Consider the following 19,636-nt stretch of genomic DNA (forward strand, 5'->3'; position numbering starts at 1 on the left):
AGTAGTAGGACTTGAAGATGTGGAAGAACCCTATGTAGATGGAAGAGTGGAAGTAGAAGCAGGTAAAGAAGTAGAACAAGTTGGATCTTGATCATCAAATAATGGACAAATAGGTGAAGTAGATTTATCTGAGATAGGACTAAAACGGACTGCAGAATTGAAAGGTGAGTGCACAAAATAATCTTGTGGATACTGGAAAGGAAAATTATGTTCTTTGAAGGAAACATCCCTACTTACTATAACAACATCAGATGCAATATCATACACTTTGTAACCCTTTTGTGTATTAGAATATCCAAGGAATACACCAGGGATAGACTTAGATGAAAATTTGTCTGAGTAAGCAGATTTGGTAGCATAACAGAGACATCCAAAAACTCTAACATGATCCAAAGAAGGTGGCTGATGATGAAACATCTCATAAGGAGATTTTCCATTTAATACAGTGGAGGATAGTCTATTTATGAGATAGGCAGCTGTTAATATGCAATCACCCCAAAATTTCAAAGGAGCATGAGCTTGAAATCTGAGTGCCCTTCCCATTTCAAGTAGGTGTTGGTGCTTTCTTTCAGCAACACCATTTTGTTGTGGTGTATAGACACAAGAACTTTGGTGAATAATACCTAAGGAACTAAGTAACTGATTGCATTGAGTATTAAAGAACTCTAAGCCATTATCTGTTCTGAGTATTTTGACAGAAGTGGAAAATTGAGTCTGAACCATCACAAGGAATTGTTTTATCAAAATAGAAACATCACTTTTGAATTTCATCAAGTAAATCCAGGTCATTCTAGAAAAATCATCCACTACTGTGAGAAAAATATCTAAAACCATGATAGGTACATTGTCTATATGGACCCCATACATCCATGTGCATAATTTTAAAGGGAAGTACAGACCTTTTGACACTAACTGGAAAAGGAAATCTAGTTTGCCTTGACAAAGGACAGACTGTACAAGTGGAAGACCTTTTATTTATCAACAGATGCTTCATTGAAAGAACTTGTTTCAAAACTTGAAGTGGGGCATGACCCATTCATTGGTGCCATATATCAATCTCTGATTGATGGCAGTTTGCATTTGCAGCAGAAGTAGAATTTGGAATGGTGTGGTCATATGGAACTGTAGCTTGAGAAGATAATGCCCTGGCAAATGGTGGTGATGATGTGGTAGTGGTGACAAGGATGTAGAGACCACCTTGTACCCTACCAATCCCTCTCACCTTGCCATTGCAAAGGTCCTGGAATATAGCACAACAATTCAATTTTCTAGTCAACTTTGAGATGGAAAGGAGGTTATACTGAAAGTTTGGAATATACAGAACATTATCAAGTTTGAAAAAACTCAGATATATTTGAAGAGCCTGTATGAGTAATATGTGTATAGTTACCATTTGGAAGATGGACTTTAGTGGAATTAGAAGGAGGAACATGTGTTGGATGGTTAATCAGATCCAAACTACAAGCCATATAATTCGTGGCCCCTGTATCAACTATCCAGTACTGAGTGGTATTAACTGCAGTAAAACAACTGCAAGTGCAAGTAGGAGAATGAGCATGTATACTTGCCATGTTTGATTCCATCTTAGGCTGCTTGGCATCCCCATCAAGTCTTTGCAAAATCTCTTGATATTGTTGAGGGGAGAACACAGGAGCATTGTAGTGGCTCTGTGGAAATGATGGCTGCTGACATCCATAACTGGTTCCTGTCTGTGTGTGACTATGACCCTATCCATGCTCAAATTGATTAAATTCAAGATTTTCACCATTGTTTACCGCAGAGTTAATTTGTGCTATGTGGTCAGTAAAGGCATTCCCATAGTTGGCATTATAAGCTCTAGGATTATATGCAGAACTATTGTAAAGTCTACCATTGTCCAGATAGTTTCTCCCATTATTAGTCCTTCCATGTAGGGGTGGGCGTTCGGTTTTATCAAATTTCGGTTTGGCTATTTCGGGTTCGATTTTTTGAAGGTGGACACCAAACACCGAACCAAACTAGTTCGGTTCGGTTCTTTCGGTTTCGGTTTTTTAAAGTTAGGTTCGGTTCGGTTTCGGTTTTTTCAATTCGTTTTTTTTTTTAATATAATATTAGAAGCGATTCCATTGACACTAATTCATATTCTCAAAAGCAATAAAATATAAAACTGATAAATTGAAATCAAAATCAAACAAACAGATACACAAGAACAGAAAACTATAATCATGACATAGGATTACTAGGTGTTATATACATACCGTAAGAATAACTAAGAAAACACATAAAGGACATACATTAATCCTAAAGAGACATCATTTGTTAAGGATATTTGATTTTTTCAATTGAAGTGGAAAATTAGGGATACAAATGCAAAAGAGGACTTATTACAATTGGGTTTTTTTTGCTTTAAACTTAATGGGCCTGGACTATTTTAATTTTTTTGGGTAATGTATTAAATTTCGATGCGCGTTCGGTTTTTCGGTTCGGTTTTTTCAAACTTCGGTTCGGCTATTTCGGTTTGGGTTTTTTGACGATGGACACCAAACACCGAACCAAACTAGTTCGGTTCGGTTCGGTTTGTTGAATTTTCGGTTCGGTTCGGTTCAGTTTTTCGGTTTTCGGTATTTATGCCCAGCCCTACTTCCATGTTGCTGGTCTCCTGGTTGACCTCTGTAATTACCATTCCCTCTTTGCTTGGAATTCTTATCATCTCCTTTAGGATTGTACAATTTGTGTCCAGGTGGGTAACCAACCAACCTGTAACACACCTTTTCAGTATGACCATTTCTATGACAATGGTTGCAGTACCCCTCACCATTTCCATGTTTCTTAAACTTTCCATATTGTCCTGCTGCTAAGGCTATAGTTTCATTCATGTTCATCTTCCCCATAGCCTGTAAAGCATTAGAAGCCATGTTTGATTGCATCATCTGACTCTCATCTTGTATCAATAACCCATATGCTTAATTCAGGGATGGTGGTGGTACTGTCATTAGGATTTGACTTCTAGCCTGACTATAAGTCTCACTTAATCCCATCAAAAATTGTATCAATCTTTGCTGTTCCATGTGGTCAGCATAGTCTTTTGCCTTGTCACAACATTGCGGAATAGGTAACAAGGCCGAATAGTTTTCCCAAGCAGTTTTCAATTTTGCAAAATATTCAGATATAGACATATTCCCTTGAACAGTGTGACTAATTTCCTGATGAACTTGATATATCCTAGTCAAATCTTTCTTTTCATATCTTTCTCTTAAATCCTTCCAGACTGCAGTTGCATTTGATGAATGAACCATCCCACATGCCAATTCCTTGGACATGGTGTTCATAATCCATGCTAATACGAAAGCATTACACCTTTCCCACTCATATTCTAAATCACCTTTGAATAGAGTTTTTACACATTTTCCAGAAATAAAACCTATTTTATTCTTAGCTAATAATACATTAATCATAAACTTGCTCCATATCAAGTAGTCATCAATACCCGTTAATTGCTGAGTAATTAAAATGCTACCTGGAGTATCAGCTGGGTGTAGATAGAGTGGATGTCGAGGATGTATCTCTGTTGGCTTGTCCACAATCGCCTCTTCAAATTGTTCGAGATTCGCCATATTAGCTATCAAGAAATTACCAATCTCTTACAAAATTGAGTGTAAATTTATACAATGAGTACAAATTTAAGATGAACCAACTCGATTCTAGGGTTTCGATATCGATTTTCAATCAGGATATTGTATAAGTGCAAATTTAAGATGAACCGACTCGATTCTAGGGTTTCGATATCGATTTTCAATTAGAATATCATATATCGCCCTTTTTAAAACAAAAGGAATGATAGAAAATTGGGAAATTGAATTTGGTTGAATTTGATCTATCTTTCTTCACCGATTTCACTTCTCTAACCCTATCTCGCTCCTTGTTATGGATCGATAACGAACTGCTCTGATAACATGTTGAAATTGACAGCTCGAGCTTGGGCAACAATGGTGAATATCGTTTATAGAGAGAGAGAGAGATGATAGTGAGTAATAGAGAGAGAAATATTTGGGGGATATTCTATTCAACCGTATGTAATGAGTATTACATCATCTATATATATACACTTATCTTTAATAACAATTAACTCACTAACTATCTAACTAATCAACATAACAAATCATGTACGACCCTCTAATGCACTGCTGACTAGATGTACAAGCATGATAGCTATTCTATTTTCTACATAGACATTTAAGTTTTTGCATTAAAGATAGTAATGAATAGAGAAGTAGTAAATTGCCAATTTATTTTTTGTCCAATAAAAAAAGGAGAAATTGTCAAAAAAAAAAAAAAATGAAATAAATAAATAAATAGAATCCTTGGCCAAAGAGAGATGCAAGATCACTTTTATATTGCCTAACTTTATATTATATATAGATAGATATAGATTAAGATTAATTAATTTTTATTGTGTTCGCAAAGTAAGCATGCTCTTGAATATGAAGAGTTTATATGCAACTGTGTCATATTGCAACCAGCCAACATTAACAGCTTATATATCATTTTATACATTGAATTGTAATATAATAAAAGCATGAAGACTGAAAGTAAAATATTAATTGACCTTTTTACTCATTAAAAATATATCCCATCTTGGAAAAATTTGTAGTTAATGTATGGAACTGTTAAAAATAGTATACTTTAAAGATGATTTCATTCCTTTAAAAGAATTTTCCTTTTTTATTTATGAGGTGTGTTGGGGCAAAGACGGGCAATACACATGTTATATACACTTGGATCGTATGTGATAAATATGTTATTAACATCGGACTCTCATAGGACAATGGTGGGCGAACCTCAACGAGGATGCTAAGTCACGCCATGATGGAGGATGACTTGATGAGGGACGATCAAACAGAATGACTAACATGCTTCTAGCTCATGCACACATGCTATTTTAGACAATTTTCATATCGGAAGTGGAGAAACAAGTAAAGTGCTATATAAAATAAAGCACAAGTCTACATGGTACACATGCTTTTAAACTCGATGATCATGAGGTAAACTAAAGACAAAGTCCTAAAAATTTGTTGAACCAAACGGACGATACGTTCTATGGACTTGGCATGTGACAAGTTGAGATTTCCCTATTGAACCAAAATAATAGACTGTCGCTGATAGTCCCAAAAAAAAAAAAATACTTTGATTAATTGATTAATTTATTTTGTCCGATTAATGAATAAATAAATACAAATTGTATGGTTTCCCTGTACGTGTTCTTGGTTCATTCATGATGTCATCAATCAACACGAGAACTACGTCATATAGGGTTGTGTTGCAGAGTACTGTTTTAACGAAAAAACGAGGATCCAAAAAGAGTTCAATCACGAGGACAAATGATAGTACTGAAAAATTCATTTACATATTGAATAAAATATCCATTTAGCACGTGGGACAAGCTTGACATGGGGTAAACAATTATTGTCATTATTATTGTTATTGTAAGGTAAACAATTAGTATAATCATTCAAAATAAAAAATTAAAAGCTAAGATGCCATTCAGCTAGCAAAGATTCTCGTCGTCCTACTCACAAAAAAAAAAAAAAAAAAAAAAAAAAAATTGGAGAACTAATGTATCAAACTGAAAGTTGAGGTATAGGTTTAAGAATTAATAGAAATTTTCTGTCCAGAAATTATCAGAGGGTTGGGTCCAAAATTGGTCAAAGGATTCTGTCTGAAAATTGTGGATGGATTTTGTCCAAGAAAAGGAGTCCGGAAGTGGTTCCAATGAACTGAAAATTGAAAGTTGTTCCATCGACTCTTCATCGATCCAGTCCATCATTCCATTTAATAGGGAATCAGAACTGGAATATATATCACTTGATGAAACCTCCAGGGACGTTGATTGTAAGGTTGCTGGAGTATCCTGTTCTGAATAGAGTTTATAAGAAGATTGTTCATTTTGAGATCCTGCAGACTCTGAAGATTCAGTAAGTTGCTCCATTAACGTCGTTGATAAATTTGTACTTGTTATTATCGCACGTTTCTTAAGATGAGCATGCCAATGATTTTTAACATCGTTGTCTGATCTTCCTGGTAATCTTGCAGCAATGGCTGACCATCTGCAATAATTGAATATGTTAGGAACTTCAATAGTACTTGAAAAAGGGAATACAACCAATTAGTTTAACTAATAATATAATGTCTTGGTGCAATATTTTTACCTGTTTCCAAGTTCATTGTGTAATTTAATAATGAGTTGCTCTTCTTCATGGCTATATTTCCCTTTGTTCAAATCAGGCCTCAAGTAATTCATCCATCTCAGTCTGCAGCTCTTCCCACATCTCATTAGACCTGCAAAATTTCAAACAATAAATTAGTACTAAGAATTTTCTCTTCCAAAAAGCAAAATAGAAAAGAAAAACAAAAAACAATTCGCCATAAAAGAAGTTAGGGGATCCGATCCATATATACTAACCAGCATATTTAGGCAATTGTCGCCAATTGGGATGACCAAATCTTTCAACATAAGCTCTTAGTTTGTTGTCCTCATCTTCACTCCATGCACCTCTTTTTATTCCATTTTTGTCAATAGATGGAGTTCTCACCATTTTCTTTGCAATTACTACTATTCGATCTCTCTCTTTTTTTTTTCTTTCTTGATTTGATTTCTTTCCTTAAAATTTTTATCTGACTAACTTGCATTCTAAAGCTCGCTGCCTTATATATGGCCATATAAGGGCAGCAGACAACTGAAGCCGTGTTTCTGATTAATTTATCCCTCAACTAAACCAAACTAGAATTTGTTTTGTATTCAGAATAAACAATTAATGAAAAACCCAAATTATATAACTAGCTAGGCTTCAAGGTCAAGGCATCGAATATCCAATAAAGAGACTGCTTTCAGTGTCTTGACTCTAGTGATACGCTTCAACACCAACTTATAAGATCCGGAAGACGTGTTAATCCATTTCTTTATTATCTAGCTAATTTGTTACTCCCTCCGTCCCAATTTGTTTGAAGGTTGCGCTTGTTTTAAACAACTTTTTCTTTCTTTTATCTTAATTTTAACCATAGATTCTTCGAGTATTTTATAATGAAATTTAGATATTTGAAAACTATATAAAACGTACTATAAGTCTGCATAATTAATAATTCACAATATATGAAAAAAATTGAAGAAAATCGTAGTCAAAGAAAGAGTTATTTGACTCCCCAAACTGATCAACTTTCAAGCAAATTGGGACGGAGAGAGTACTATTTAACTGCATAGCTTTGCTTAGGCTTCTATCACCATATCCCCCAGAAATTAACGTTTTATTGGTAAATTTTTTTATCAAGAAAAGTCAATCGGTTATAAGCTAATGTATATACTACTCTCTCCGTTTAAAAAATATTGTCTTACTTTCTTTATTAGTTTGTTCCATAAAGATTGACATATTTTTATATTTATAAACAATTTAACTTTATAAGATGATTTACAGCTACACAAATATCTAAGACTTGTTTTGGATCACATGTTTCAAAAATCTTTCTTTATTTATTAAACTCCGTATCAAGTCAAATTAAGACTTTTTGGGACGGAGAGAGTGATAATCTAAGATCATTACATTGATCAAGAACTACCCAAAAAGCGAAATAACACATACTGTTAAGCTGTCTTGTACATCAATTCTAAAGCGGTGAAATCGAAATTGGTTAGGTTAAGTCTTCAGCTCCGTCTGCTCTATATTTTGTTTATACCATTATATGACAGTTTTTGAGGCAGTAAAGTTTCATAAGTGATCATGAACTAATACGTTTTTTTTTTAAAGTAAAAAAATGTAAATTCATATAGAGAATTATTTCCAACGTCTATAACTTCTATACTCCATTTGTTATTTTGGTCTATCTAATTGATGAATAGAAAGAAACAAAGGAAAGAGAAGTGCCCACAAAAAAAATAAAAAATTATGACGAGTACTACTTGTTCCGTATTACAAGTAACTTAATAATACTGATAAAGAGCACTCTAGACACGCTGAAATAAAAAATCTTACAATAGGTCAATCATTGAATATGTGCATCCCTATATTATTCGATGTGAAGAATCAATTCCATTTACTAAATCGACTCTCTGTTATAAAAGTCTTTAGATGTTCACACATATTGTCTTCCCTTTCACACTTCAAATTAATACCCTGATCAATCAATAGCAAAATCAGAATTATTATTAGTGAAATTTAAAATATAAAAACTGAATAAATAAAAGAATTGGTGCTGAAAAGCACAGAAAAATGTAATATGTATGTGTGTGTATATATATGCATTTTAATTTTATATAAACAATATAGTATTTTTTTTTTCCTCAAAGGGAGTCCCCTTCGCCCCTAGCTCAGTAGCTCTCTGTATGTGGCTAACACCAAGGCAACTAACACTTAAACAAGAACCTATTTTGGCATTATTTGAACTTATTGACATCATGGAGTACGCTATACAAGAAGGAAAACATTAAAAATAGGCTGTCAACAAATGCAGTAATGATCAAGTCTTTTTTTTTTTTCGTTCCTCTAAGAATTAGAGAAATATGTAACCCTTAAAATTTTGGATTAATTTACTCTAATCACATTTATAATATCGAGATTTTATTCCAATCAAACGTGAGATAAACTCATCTTAAAATTAATTCCGGAATTATTTATTCCTTATCCTTTATACTAAACGAGTCCTTAAACTTGTCTTTATTTTCCTCTAAGACACCTAAGCTAATCCTTATTGTTATTGAGCACCTAAACTATTAAAGAAATGTATCAATTTAACACTTTTTGCTAATATGACATAGTGTGTGTCCCATGAGAGAGTGGAAAGTCTTGCAGTATTTTTTTTTCTTTTTTTTTTTGCTTTTTAGGTTTTTACTTCCATCTTCTTCAATTATAATCCGTCCCTAGGCCCGCCATCGCCGCTAGTTTTTTACGGCAGAGCTCTTCTTTGTATCATTATCCATAACCATCTAAAATTGACGAGACCACAATTCCACAATCTGTATTCCTCAATTTCAAGTAATCCAAATAATCAGCACTCGTTTCTGAATAACAACTTACATTCTCATTCTTCCGATTACATTATGGTATATTCAAACCCGCACATAATAAGTCCGAAGGTATGCTCGTTTATCTGGACTTTACAATTCTGTAGTAAAAACCTATTTCTCCAAGTCATAAGATCTTCAATCGGACGGCTGCAATTTACCATTAGAGTATCTGAAAGTCACATTTTTGTGCAAGATAGTCACCAATTCTGATGTCTCCATTTTCAGTCCCACAATTTAAACGAAACCCACAATTTTTTGAGAACCCAAATAGAAATTTTGGTTCAGTTGCACTTTAAAATTTAAAAAAATTTCATGATTATTTGATCCAGTTTTAATTTTAAAAAGATATATACTAAAATTTCGAAAATTGAAAGCTTATGCCCTGGAGGTGTTCCAGCGTTTTGTGGGGGGTGGAAGTTGGTGGTTTTCAGAAGCAGCCCCGTGGAACAGAAATGCAGAAGAGTCTCCTTTTTGGAGTTGGCGGAAAAGGGTCCAGTGGTGGCGGGTGTGGGTTATAAAATATGGAGTACTATGCAGTAGTTCTATTTTTCCTTATCAAATAAAAACTTCTTTTAAAATCGTTTGGATGAGTTTATGACTTTTTATTTATAAGTTTAATGTTATACGTTTGGAATTCTAGCTTATAACTTTTAACTTATTTTTATTGTTTAGCCTTAAAAATAAGTGCTTAAATTTTTTTTTTTTTTTACTCAATATAAAAGTGGTTAAAAGTTATTTTGGCTTAAAAACATTTAAAATAAGTCAATCTGAACAGGCTCTTAATTGGTTATTTGTAATTAATGGGCCACGTGTTCTTTCATTGGCTAATTTGCCATGTGACGCGTGTGAGCTACACGCATTTTATGGTCTTGACTATTTCATCAACTAGTGTTTAAATAGCTTTCAATTTTACGATACTTTTTGCTTTTCAATTCTTCTAAACTTTAAAGCTAAATTAGATTAGATTAACTTAATATTTTAAGATTATAATTTATATATTTGAAAACTATGTAAAAAGTATTATAATTTTCAACTTTCTCATATTAATTTGGTGAAAAAATACATCTTAAATTATTAGTCAAAGTTCATGCAGTTTGAATCTCAAAAAATGAAAAGTGCCACATAAATTGAGACAGAGAATACACTTTTAATCAACTTCAAGTGTTCAAGGGACACATGCTTATATAAGGTGTCTAGAGGGAAAATAAAGACAAGTTTTAAGGGGCTGGGCTATCTATGTAATTGGCCTATAATTTATGATTTAATTAGTTTTAAATACATTTCTTGTATTTTAGAACTATATATACGTATACATTATATATTGAAAGTGCTCTACAAATATAATGGGGGTTATCTCTATATTTCAAAATTAAACATTTCAACCCCTTGTATAATGAAAGTTCTGCAAAAAGGATTCTAAAAAAGTAAATTTAAAATAATTTGAACGTAGCAAAAATAATGAAAGTAAAAATAAAAGTGAGAAATTTAACATGACCATATTAAACATTATTATAAAATTACAAATGGCTAACATGTTAAAAATGCAAAAATATTATTACTAGCAATCACTACAAGAAAAATGGCCTTTAGCAAGAGGAAATCTAGTAGTTAAAAGTCCATATCTGGTCGCAACAAGTCAATAACGACTGAAACAATCCCAGGCCGCCGGTCGTTAAAAGCCTTGTCGTTAAAAGTTAACGACCGCATTAGAAGACCTGGTCGTTAGTGACTACTTTAGCGACGACGAGATATCCAAATCGTTATATCTTTTTAACGACCAAATTTTACCCTTGCTAATTGTCATTTCGTCGTTAAAAACCTTTAATGGAGGGAACAAATCCAAATACCGTAAGTGCCGAACGATCAATTTTATGTTCGTCGATAGTTTGTTAACCTTCAACAATTGAAGAGTAATCATATAGTATACAAACATCTAAAAACAAATCAAATTACCAATTTTATACAAACTTTAATAGTTAATTAAGGAATTAGAGCATCACATTACAAAAAAACAAAAGAAATGTATCCATCCAAATTGTACGACATCACATTTGTCAACTCCGACAAAAGAGAAAAAGAATGTAACATGTACAAATGAAAAGATTTTTCTAAAAAAGTCCTACCAAAACAAAATAGGTTCCTTGCTTAACTTGTGTTGCACTTTCTTCAAGAATAGCTTCTTCAGACTTACAAATCCTTGAATTTGAAAGAAAAAAGTTCATGTCACTTATAACATAACTCATAATAACTACCTTATTTCTTTTTCCACAAAAGCAAGCCTTATTTTGTGCTTAATTTCCTCCAAATTTGGTATGCAATTTGACAACCAAGCTTCAACATATAACGCCGCAATATCTAATCGGGACTTCTGATAATTTACTATATTATACATGACTCATCATTTAAGTGAGAGAAAGCAAATTAATACATCTAAGCATTTCGATGCCAATGTTATAAAACTCAAAGTGGTCTAAAGCCATAAGACTCGCTTAGGGCAACAAGGATAAAGAGTTCTGAAAACAAAGTTTTGGTCTTGAGCACAAATCTCTTACTGGATTTCTCTGTATATATTCACATGTTTAATAGCTATGGACTTTTCTTGGGTGTTGTTGCAACACTCTCTTGTAAATCAAAACAAATCATTTTATTTGATTCACCGTTTTTGTAGGGATCACGCTGTGAATCATTAGGCACTACCGAGTTTATCAAATACGATCAATAAATTATTTTTAAACTATGAAGATGAGAGAAAAGGGCGAAGAGAAAGGTGGAGGAAAAAGATTACTTGGTGAAGAGGGATCTTACCTCCACTCTCACTATATATCTTCACATTCGTACCCAACCGAGAAATGGGAATTAGTAGATCTCCTCTTTCCACCTATAACAAAGGAATGCCTCAATCTCAAGTAAATGACAAAAAATATATATAAAAGCATCATTTAAAAAGTTTGTACACATCGCAATAGCTCATTTCCACGTTGTCTTTTAACAAACTAAAGAGGAAACCGAAATGGAGCAAATATTGTGACTTTGCATCATTATACGATAATTATATTCAAAACAAAACTTTCTTCTCATTTTATACATGAATTAATTATATACCAACCAATAGCACATTTTCCGGACTAGAATGCCCAGATTGTTCTATTAGTTGTCTTGTTCATTTTGTTCTTGTGATCATCCTACCCTACAAAATTAGATAATTTTCATAGTCAAACTTATAGCACGGACAATCTTAAGACTAAAACCAATACCAAGCCACAAACCGGTATTCAGACTGATCAAATTAGTCCGAAATAGGTCCAAGAAGCAAGGTGCTCACTTTCTAAAGACTACAAATGACATCGTAACAGTCGGATCAAATGTCATGGACAACAAGAAATGGAGGTGTATAGATTTAACATAAGCTCAAAATTTATGGACAAGTTTCTTGAAGTAGAGTTTATTATTCTAGGGCAAAATTTACTATTGAACCATCTAAATGATTTCAAACCATGTGTCAAATAGAAAAATCCAATTGTGAATCCGTGTGTCAAACAAATGATTCTAAAATTCTATGAAAATAATTAGAAATCATACACTTTCATATTCACATTAATTCATGATATCTCAAAGTAAATCTAAGAGTTTATTAATTAACTCTCCTATGATGAAAATGTAAAAAAAGCAAGGAGAAACGAGAAATCATTGAGGCGAGAAGCAAAGGAAGGCATACTTTTTTGCTAATATATCGATATTGATGTTGAAAGCAGACGTATCGACTTGTTCCTTGACCCATTTATTTTGATTTCTTAAAACTCCATCTACTAGTCGAAGCTAAAAATACACATTAAAGCTCTCGAAATCGACATGAATACTTACAAGATTGATTCTTCTTAGTGTTCTTTTAAGTGAACAAATCCTAGCAAGTCTTTATTTTTCCATATAAACAAGTCACTTTTTTAAGAATTCTTCCTAGTAGCACATGGCCCAACTATAGTAGATATAGAAGTAAAGTGCTTATTTATTTTAAGCATTTTTAGAGAATGGTATAAGTCAATTTTAAAGCTCATGAGAATCTTTTTTTTCCGATAATTCTCTTATAACCACCTCGAGATCATTGAAATGATCATTTACATTAAACATAAGGTAAGTAATTAAAAAGTGTAAACAGACAACATTTAAATCTTCATTTGTTTACTTTACACGATCACATGACCAACCAAACAGAGGATAGTTGAAAGCATACAGTTCTTATCACGTGAAATAAGCAAAAAACCCTCCATGAAAAAGGAATTTTTTTTGAGAAAAGACAGAAAATCTATCACTAACCAAGAACATCACCGAGCTATTACTTATTGAGGCATTTAGCTTATGAGAATCTTCACAACTTTGCCTATGAAATTGTTGAATATTGCAAAGCTTGTAAGAAGACAAAAATGACAATAAAGGAAAGTGGTGTATATACAGCACCCACATATTAAATTAAACCATTCATTTAACCATAAAACTAAAATATGAGATCGAAAAAATTAATTTGCTAGTTGAGAATCTTCTACTGCATACTAGACATAATCAGAAATTTCTAATGCGGTAAAAGCCTAAAGAAGAGCTAAGGCTAAATGCCATCAAGTTAAAATTTTAGCCAAACACTATTTAGCAATTTGAAAGCTAATAAGCTATAACTATCATTTGCATACGAGAACGAATGACTCATTTTTTAAATTTCACAACGATTATGGCACTAATTGTAAAGAGTAAAGCTATGAGCTATATAAGATTGTTAATTTTTTATTACCACTTATAATCAAATATGGTATGTCCGGAGTTTTAGAACAAAGAAATTCAAACCAACACAAATCAAAATAGGATCATGTAGTGTGTATTTACAAGTACGGTTTATGCTCCGCTATGTGGAAAGCTAAGGGTTGGAGCCCAAGTCCGATCAAATAATTGAACTATCAACTACGACCACGATCACATACTTAATTGGGTTCAACAAATGTAAAATTCGAAAGCGACAATGGCAAAAGGCCAATGAAACCGTAACCCAATTCAATAAACACCGAAAAACACTCTCACACCCTCCACTCTAAAGACAAAGAAGTCTACCAAATTCTTAATAGTCATAATAATGTCCATAAACAATCATAAAGTATCAATGTTTGGTGAAAGGGAAAGATGATTAACAACGAAAGAAAATTGATGAAACAAGCATGTTCATCATTCTTGAACTAATTTAAGTCCTTTCAAACGTTATCAAAATATCACCAGTAAAGAAAATAACATGTAAATTAAGAACCAAAAAGAAAATATTGTAGGAGCCTAAGAGATGGTGCAATGATATTGTATTATGTATCAACTACTCTGCACCAATCCATAAACATTAAACTACTATTGCATTGCTTGAATATGAACCATTTGCGACAAGTAAAATCACCTAACACTTACGGAGAATTCCAAGAAATAAATATAGGGGCAGCTTTATGTATCGATAAAAAGCCACGATATCAATATGTACGAAGAGAATGACTTGATGCCCTAGCCACAATATCAAAAAATTCAACAAATGAAAAATACAAAACAGAAAGGAAAAATAAAAATAAAAAGCAACAAAACTCAAAAAATAAATAGACTAAAGCATGATGAATTAACAGTAAAATCAACTTAAGGGTACTATCACCACACTACTTGGATACAATAATTAACTTTGCAAAACCCTTTCACCTCATAAAAATCTTTAACAAAAAAAATATTATCACATGACAGTGACAAATGTTTAGAATTATAGAATTTCGATAATTTAAGAATGTGTACGGAATAATTAGGCAAGAGATAGGGACAAAAGTACATACATTTAGAGATTCTTAAGTTATAGTAGAGGTTAAGGGCCATGCCGTCATGAATTTTGTAGCCGAATTTGTCACGAATTTCCCGATGAGTGTTGTCTATGGGTTTCTCTTCTCGCTAATTTTCTTCAAATCCTGCATCCTTTATGCATATGGTGGTCAGGTTGAAGGTACGGCGATGGGTGGAGATAGTGTAACCTTTACGCTCGGTGATGGAGATGACGACTAACCCTAGCTTGTAGGTGACCAAGGAGAATTTGGGGGTTCCCTTTTCTTTTCTTTTTTTTGGCTAATAACTTGGTAGTTTTTTTTTTTTTTTTTTTTGAGTGGGGGGGTGGGGGGAATTTGGGCGGGGATAATTAATTAGCCGCTTTCTTTTCCGCCAAAATATTAGAATTAACGACTAGATACCGTGGTTTCTTACCGATTGGATAATGTCCCTTTGTTATTGTTGAAGTAAAAATTAATGTTAACGAAGGGAAAAAAAATTTGTCGCTATAAATATACTTATAACGACCGAATCTGTGTTCCTTCGTTAAGAAGTGGTCGTTAGAAGTCTAATTTCTTGTAGTGAATTGACACTATATCTTATTGAGCAAATTTGTAGTCATTTCTTATTTAAGAATTTTGCAATTAAAAGCTTGTTGTGCATTAATTCATTAAAGAACTTAATTTTAGTGCATTGATATAGTGTATAAATTTTTGACATTATCAGATAAATTTAATCTACAATATAACAGGTAACCCTCCATATCAAAAACCTAATATGATAACATGAAAATAGAGTAATTATTAACTTATTATAGAAGATCAACTAACTTATCTATAAGAAAAGTTACGATACAATATCAAAGTATATAATTTTAACATGAAAAATAGAGTAATTAAAAATCTACTACTTGATAGTGTAAACAATTTTAGACGCTAGTGATAGCTTATAACGGAAACTAGGAAGTAAAGGGTATGGAGCGTAGAGTTTCTAGAGAACGGCATATTTTCTTTTTTCTTTTTTCTATTTCCCTTCTTTGTACCTTTGGATGTCTTTTATACAATGCACATCACATGCATGCACTGCGCATTTAGAAGATCCATAGTTGACATGTCTCGACTGAGCCAAACAAAGGAGTGTCATAGTAGTCCAAGAAAATACTCAGACAGATTACATTATTTTGAGCAATTAATTTAAGTACTATACTAAATAAATACAAGTGGTTGCAGGTTCTCTGTATTCTTTGTTTGTTGAGGTCATCAATCTGCATGAAATCTACGTCATCATATGGCGTCAACTTTCGCCGAAAACGCGGATGCTAACGGGTTCAATAACGAGGGCATATATATAATATCACTACTACAATACTACTGTTGCTAGAAAATGTCTTTTCAGCACGTGGAGGAAGAATCAATTAGCTACCAAACTTTGCTTTTCATTTTTGATCTTCATTTAAAAAAAAAAATTAATCCCTAAATTTCAATTTAAGTGTCTTAGTTTGATTGAACAAAAAATTTAAAGAATAAAAATAGACTTTTAAATCTTATGGTCCGAAATTACAGATGTGTGTAATGTCTTTAAAATGTTCTTGAATCTTGTGGTTTTAAACTTGTCATGTAAGATATTTGAAATGTCAACTTACTAAATATGCAAAGAGGCACTTTTTTTGGGACAGTCCAAAAAAAAAAAAAAAAGTAAGACACTTAAATTTGGACAGAGGAAGTACTTTTTTATAATCATTCTCGTAATTTATTTGCAACTGTTTAACCAGGGGCGAATTTAGTAAGTAAGTAAGTTATGGAGCATGTGAACCCGTAGTCTTTCCGCAAAATTAGGTATATTATGTGTCTATTTTCTCGAATTGATCTACTATTATCTTCGGTCACCCATCCTACAAAAAAGCTTATGCACTTGGTTGAAATTCTCACTTGATGCATTTTTTTCCCTCCTTTGTTTAATAGTGCAACCATATTGTAGAAAACTAGAAATCCTAGATCCCCCACTGTGTTTAACTCAATACAAAGTTTTAGAAAGAAAGAAGAATTTTGAAATATGATTTAATTAAACAAGTCTTAGTTATTTTTGTGGCCACAATATAATAATCTCATTAAGTGTAAAATAATTTTTTTAAAATTAAATCGTTTCTAAATATAGAAATTTGACTTTTTCCGGAATAGATTAAGAAGGAAAATAGGTCATTGTTCTTATAGTCATAAAAATATCATGACATATTTAAAAATATAAGTTCTAAGAGTATTTTTGATATATTGAAGTTTTTTTTTTTTTTTTTTTTTTTTTTTTTTTTTTTTTTTAAGTCTTGTGTCTCTACTCAAACACAATTATATAAAATGACACGAAGGGAGCTAGTAATACAATTTGATTAAAGCAAGCAAGGCTTGATACAAGGTACAATAGAGTCTTATTATGTGATAAGCAATTATTTTATATGTATAATAAAAAATAAAAAATCTCTGATATGCCATTCAGTCAGCACATGTAGTTGTCCTCGTCGTTCTTTCAAAAACTTGAACTCCTGGAATGTATCAAATCCTTCTTGAAGGTTGATGAGGTATAAAGAATTAAAAGAAAGGTTGTGTCCAGAAATTGTCGAATAATGGTTCGGACAAAAAATTATCAAAGGTTTCTGTCTGAAAATTGTCAATGGATTTTGTCCAGCAAAAGTAGTCAAAGGAATCTGGAAGTGGTTCCACTGAATTGATACTTGAAAGTTGTTCCATTGTCCTAATGTGATCTTCTTCAATCCAGTCCATCCCATTTAACTTGGATATATCACTTGATGATGAAACCTCTAGAGGAAATGATGTGTCAGCAAGATCTGCACTAGCAGGTGGCACCTCTTTCATATCATAGCCTTCATGTCTTGAAAGTTTAGAAGATTGCTCATTTTGAGATACAGACTGTGAAGATTGCTCCATTGATGTTGACGAATTGGTATTTGTTCTCACAAGTTTCTTAAGATGAGCATGCCAGTGGTTTTTCACATCATTGTCCGATCTTCCTGGTAGCTTTGCAGCAATGGCTGACCATCTGTAACATTTGATATGTAGTTAGGAACAATATCCAAAAGAGACTTAATACAACTTTGTTTGATTAATACGTACTCCACTATGTAATGTGTTAGTGCAACATATTCACCTGTTTCCAAGTTCCTTGTGTAATTTAATAATGAGTTGCTCTTCTTCATGGCTATATTTCCCTTTCTTCAAATCAGGCCTTAAGTAATTCATCCATCTCAATCTGCAGCTCTTCCCACATCTCATTAGACCTGCAAAATCAAATATCCAACAAGACATAAAGAACTTTAATTCTCTTCCTAAAAGCTAGTAGTAACAAGAAGCATAATAGAGAGATTCATGAGGAAACCAAAACATGATCAATGAGAAAAAAGTTTGAGACTCCGTATCATTCTTTTTGAAACAAACGAAAAGAGAAAGTGAATTAATCGCATAAATTGAAACATAGAACTACTAATTACCAGCATATTTAGGCAATTGCCGCCAATTGGGGTGACCAAATCTTTCAACATAAGCTCTTAGTTTGTTGTCCTCGTCTTCACTCCATGCACCTCTTTTTGTTCCAGTTTTGTCAATAGATGGAGTTCTCACCATTTTCTTTGCAATTACTACTATTCGATCTCTCTCCTTTTTTTTTCTTCTTCTTAATTTGATTTCTTTAACTTAAACACTATCTGACCAGCTTGCTGTGTAAAATTCCCGCTCTTATATATGTGTGGTACGAGCAGACAAGTGAAGCCGTGTTTCTGATTAGTTTTTTCGTTCAACTAAACCTAACGAGAATTTTCTATTGTTTTTAGAATGAACAATGGGAACTCTCAATAACAACTAGGCTTCAAGGTCAAGGCATGCATAGATCCAATAAAGAGGCTGCTTAAATTCTTGACTCTAGTAATAAGCTTTCAATACCAACTGCAGATCAGTGAATATGTGTTGAACTCTTTATATTCCTTTTCTAACTTACTCGATTTATAGCATTATAGTTTATACTTGCATCTTTTTATCTCCAAAATTTAACTCTTTTCCTTTTTATACTCTCTTTGTCCCAGTTTATGTGATTTTTTTTGTTTTTTGAGATTCAAATGATGAGATCTTTGACCAACATTTTATTTTATAATGCATTTTTTCATCATATTGACATGAGAAAAAATGTAACTTATTATTCCTTTGTCCCCATTTATATGTTAGTGTTTGATTGGGTACGGAGTTTAAAGGTATTACTAGCTATAAAATCATCTCATTAATTAAGGGTAAAACAAGAAGTTTAAATCCAAATTATTACTCCCTCCATCCCAATTTGAGTGTCGTACTTTCCTTTTTCGTTTATCCCCAAAAGAGTATTTCTTTTTATATTTAGTAAGATGACAATTCAAACATCCTATATGCCAAGTTTAAAACCACAAAATTCATATAAATTTTTGCTACTTTACACATCTTTAATTTAAGTTAACAAGATTCAAAAGTCTTTCTTTATTTTTTTAAACTTAAGATACTTAAATCGGGACGGAAGGAGTACTAAATATAATACACAACTGTCAATCTTTTTGGGATTGACTAAAAAGTAAAAAATGTCACGTAAAATTGGGACAAAGGGAGTAGTACTTTTTGTATAGTTTTCGAAGATCTAAATTTTAATTTTAAATTATTAAGCTGATCATATCCATTTTTACTTCAAAGATTAGCCAAATTAACTCTAGAAAAGTAAAAAATGTCACATAAATTGGAACAGTGATGTCACGCCCCAACTCGAGGA

The 19,636-nt window shown here is 32.5% G+C and overlaps 2 protein-coding genes across 2 annotated transcripts; both read right to left on the reverse strand.

Annotated features, from left to right (window-relative positions):
* Positions 1–5,432: 5,432 nt before the first annotated feature.
* On the reverse strand, positions 5,433–6,662 carry LOC132036615 (transcription factor MYB58-like). Its single transcript, XM_059426986.1, has 3 exons — positions 6,440–6,662; positions 6,186–6,315; positions 5,433–6,083 (listed from the first exon to the last, which is right to left on the reverse strand). Exons 1-3 carry the CDS (start codon positions 6,570–6,572, stop codon positions 5,630–5,632), a joined length of 717 nt encoding a protein of 238 aa, XP_059282969.1. The 5' UTR covers positions 6,573–6,662; the 3' UTR covers positions 5,433–5,629.
* A 10,535-nt stretch (positions 6,663–17,197) lies between these two features.
* On the reverse strand, positions 17,198–18,621 carry LOC132036482 (transcription factor MYB58-like). The gene is made up of 3 exons (XM_059426836.1): positions 18,345–18,621; positions 18,005–18,134; positions 17,198–17,896 (listed from the first exon to the last, which is right to left on the reverse strand). Exons 1-3 carry the CDS (start codon positions 18,475–18,477, stop codon positions 17,428–17,430), a joined length of 732 nt encoding a protein of 243 aa, XP_059282819.1. The 5' UTR covers positions 18,478–18,621; the 3' UTR covers positions 17,198–17,427.
* Positions 18,622–19,636: the final 1,015 nt, after the last annotated feature.

This window comes from Lycium ferocissimum, chromosome 11, assembly GCF_029784015.1.
Source record: "Lycium ferocissimum isolate CSIRO_LF1 chromosome 11, AGI_CSIRO_Lferr_CH_V1, whole genome shotgun sequence".
In the NCBI taxonomy this organism is placed as follows: domain Eukaryota; kingdom Viridiplantae; phylum Streptophyta; class Magnoliopsida; order Solanales; family Solanaceae; genus Lycium; species Lycium ferocissimum.

Coding starts and splice junctions, on each gene's coding strand:
- LOC132036615 (XM_059426986.1), bottom strand. CDS start 6,572: ATGGTGAGAACTCCATCTATTGACAAAAATGGAATAAAAAGAGGTGCA. Junction 6,316..6,439: donor ACAATTGCCTAAATATGCTG/GTTAGTATATAT, acceptor GAAATTTTGCAG/GTCTAATGAGATGTGGGAAG. Junction 6,084..6,185: donor CACAATGAACTTGGAAACAG/GTAAAAATATTG, acceptor CAATTATTGCAG/ATGGTCAGCCATTGCTGCAA.
- LOC132036482 (XM_059426836.1), bottom strand. CDS start 18,477: ATGGTGAGAACTCCATCTATTGACAAAACTGGAACAAAAAGAGGTGCA. Junction 18,135..18,344: donor GCAATTGCCTAAATATGCTG/GTAATTAGTAGT, acceptor TTGATTTTGCAG/GTCTAATGAGATGTGGGAAG. Junction 17,897..18,004: donor CACAAGGAACTTGGAAACAG/GTGAATATGTTG, acceptor CAAATGTTACAG/ATGGTCAGCCATTGCTGCAA.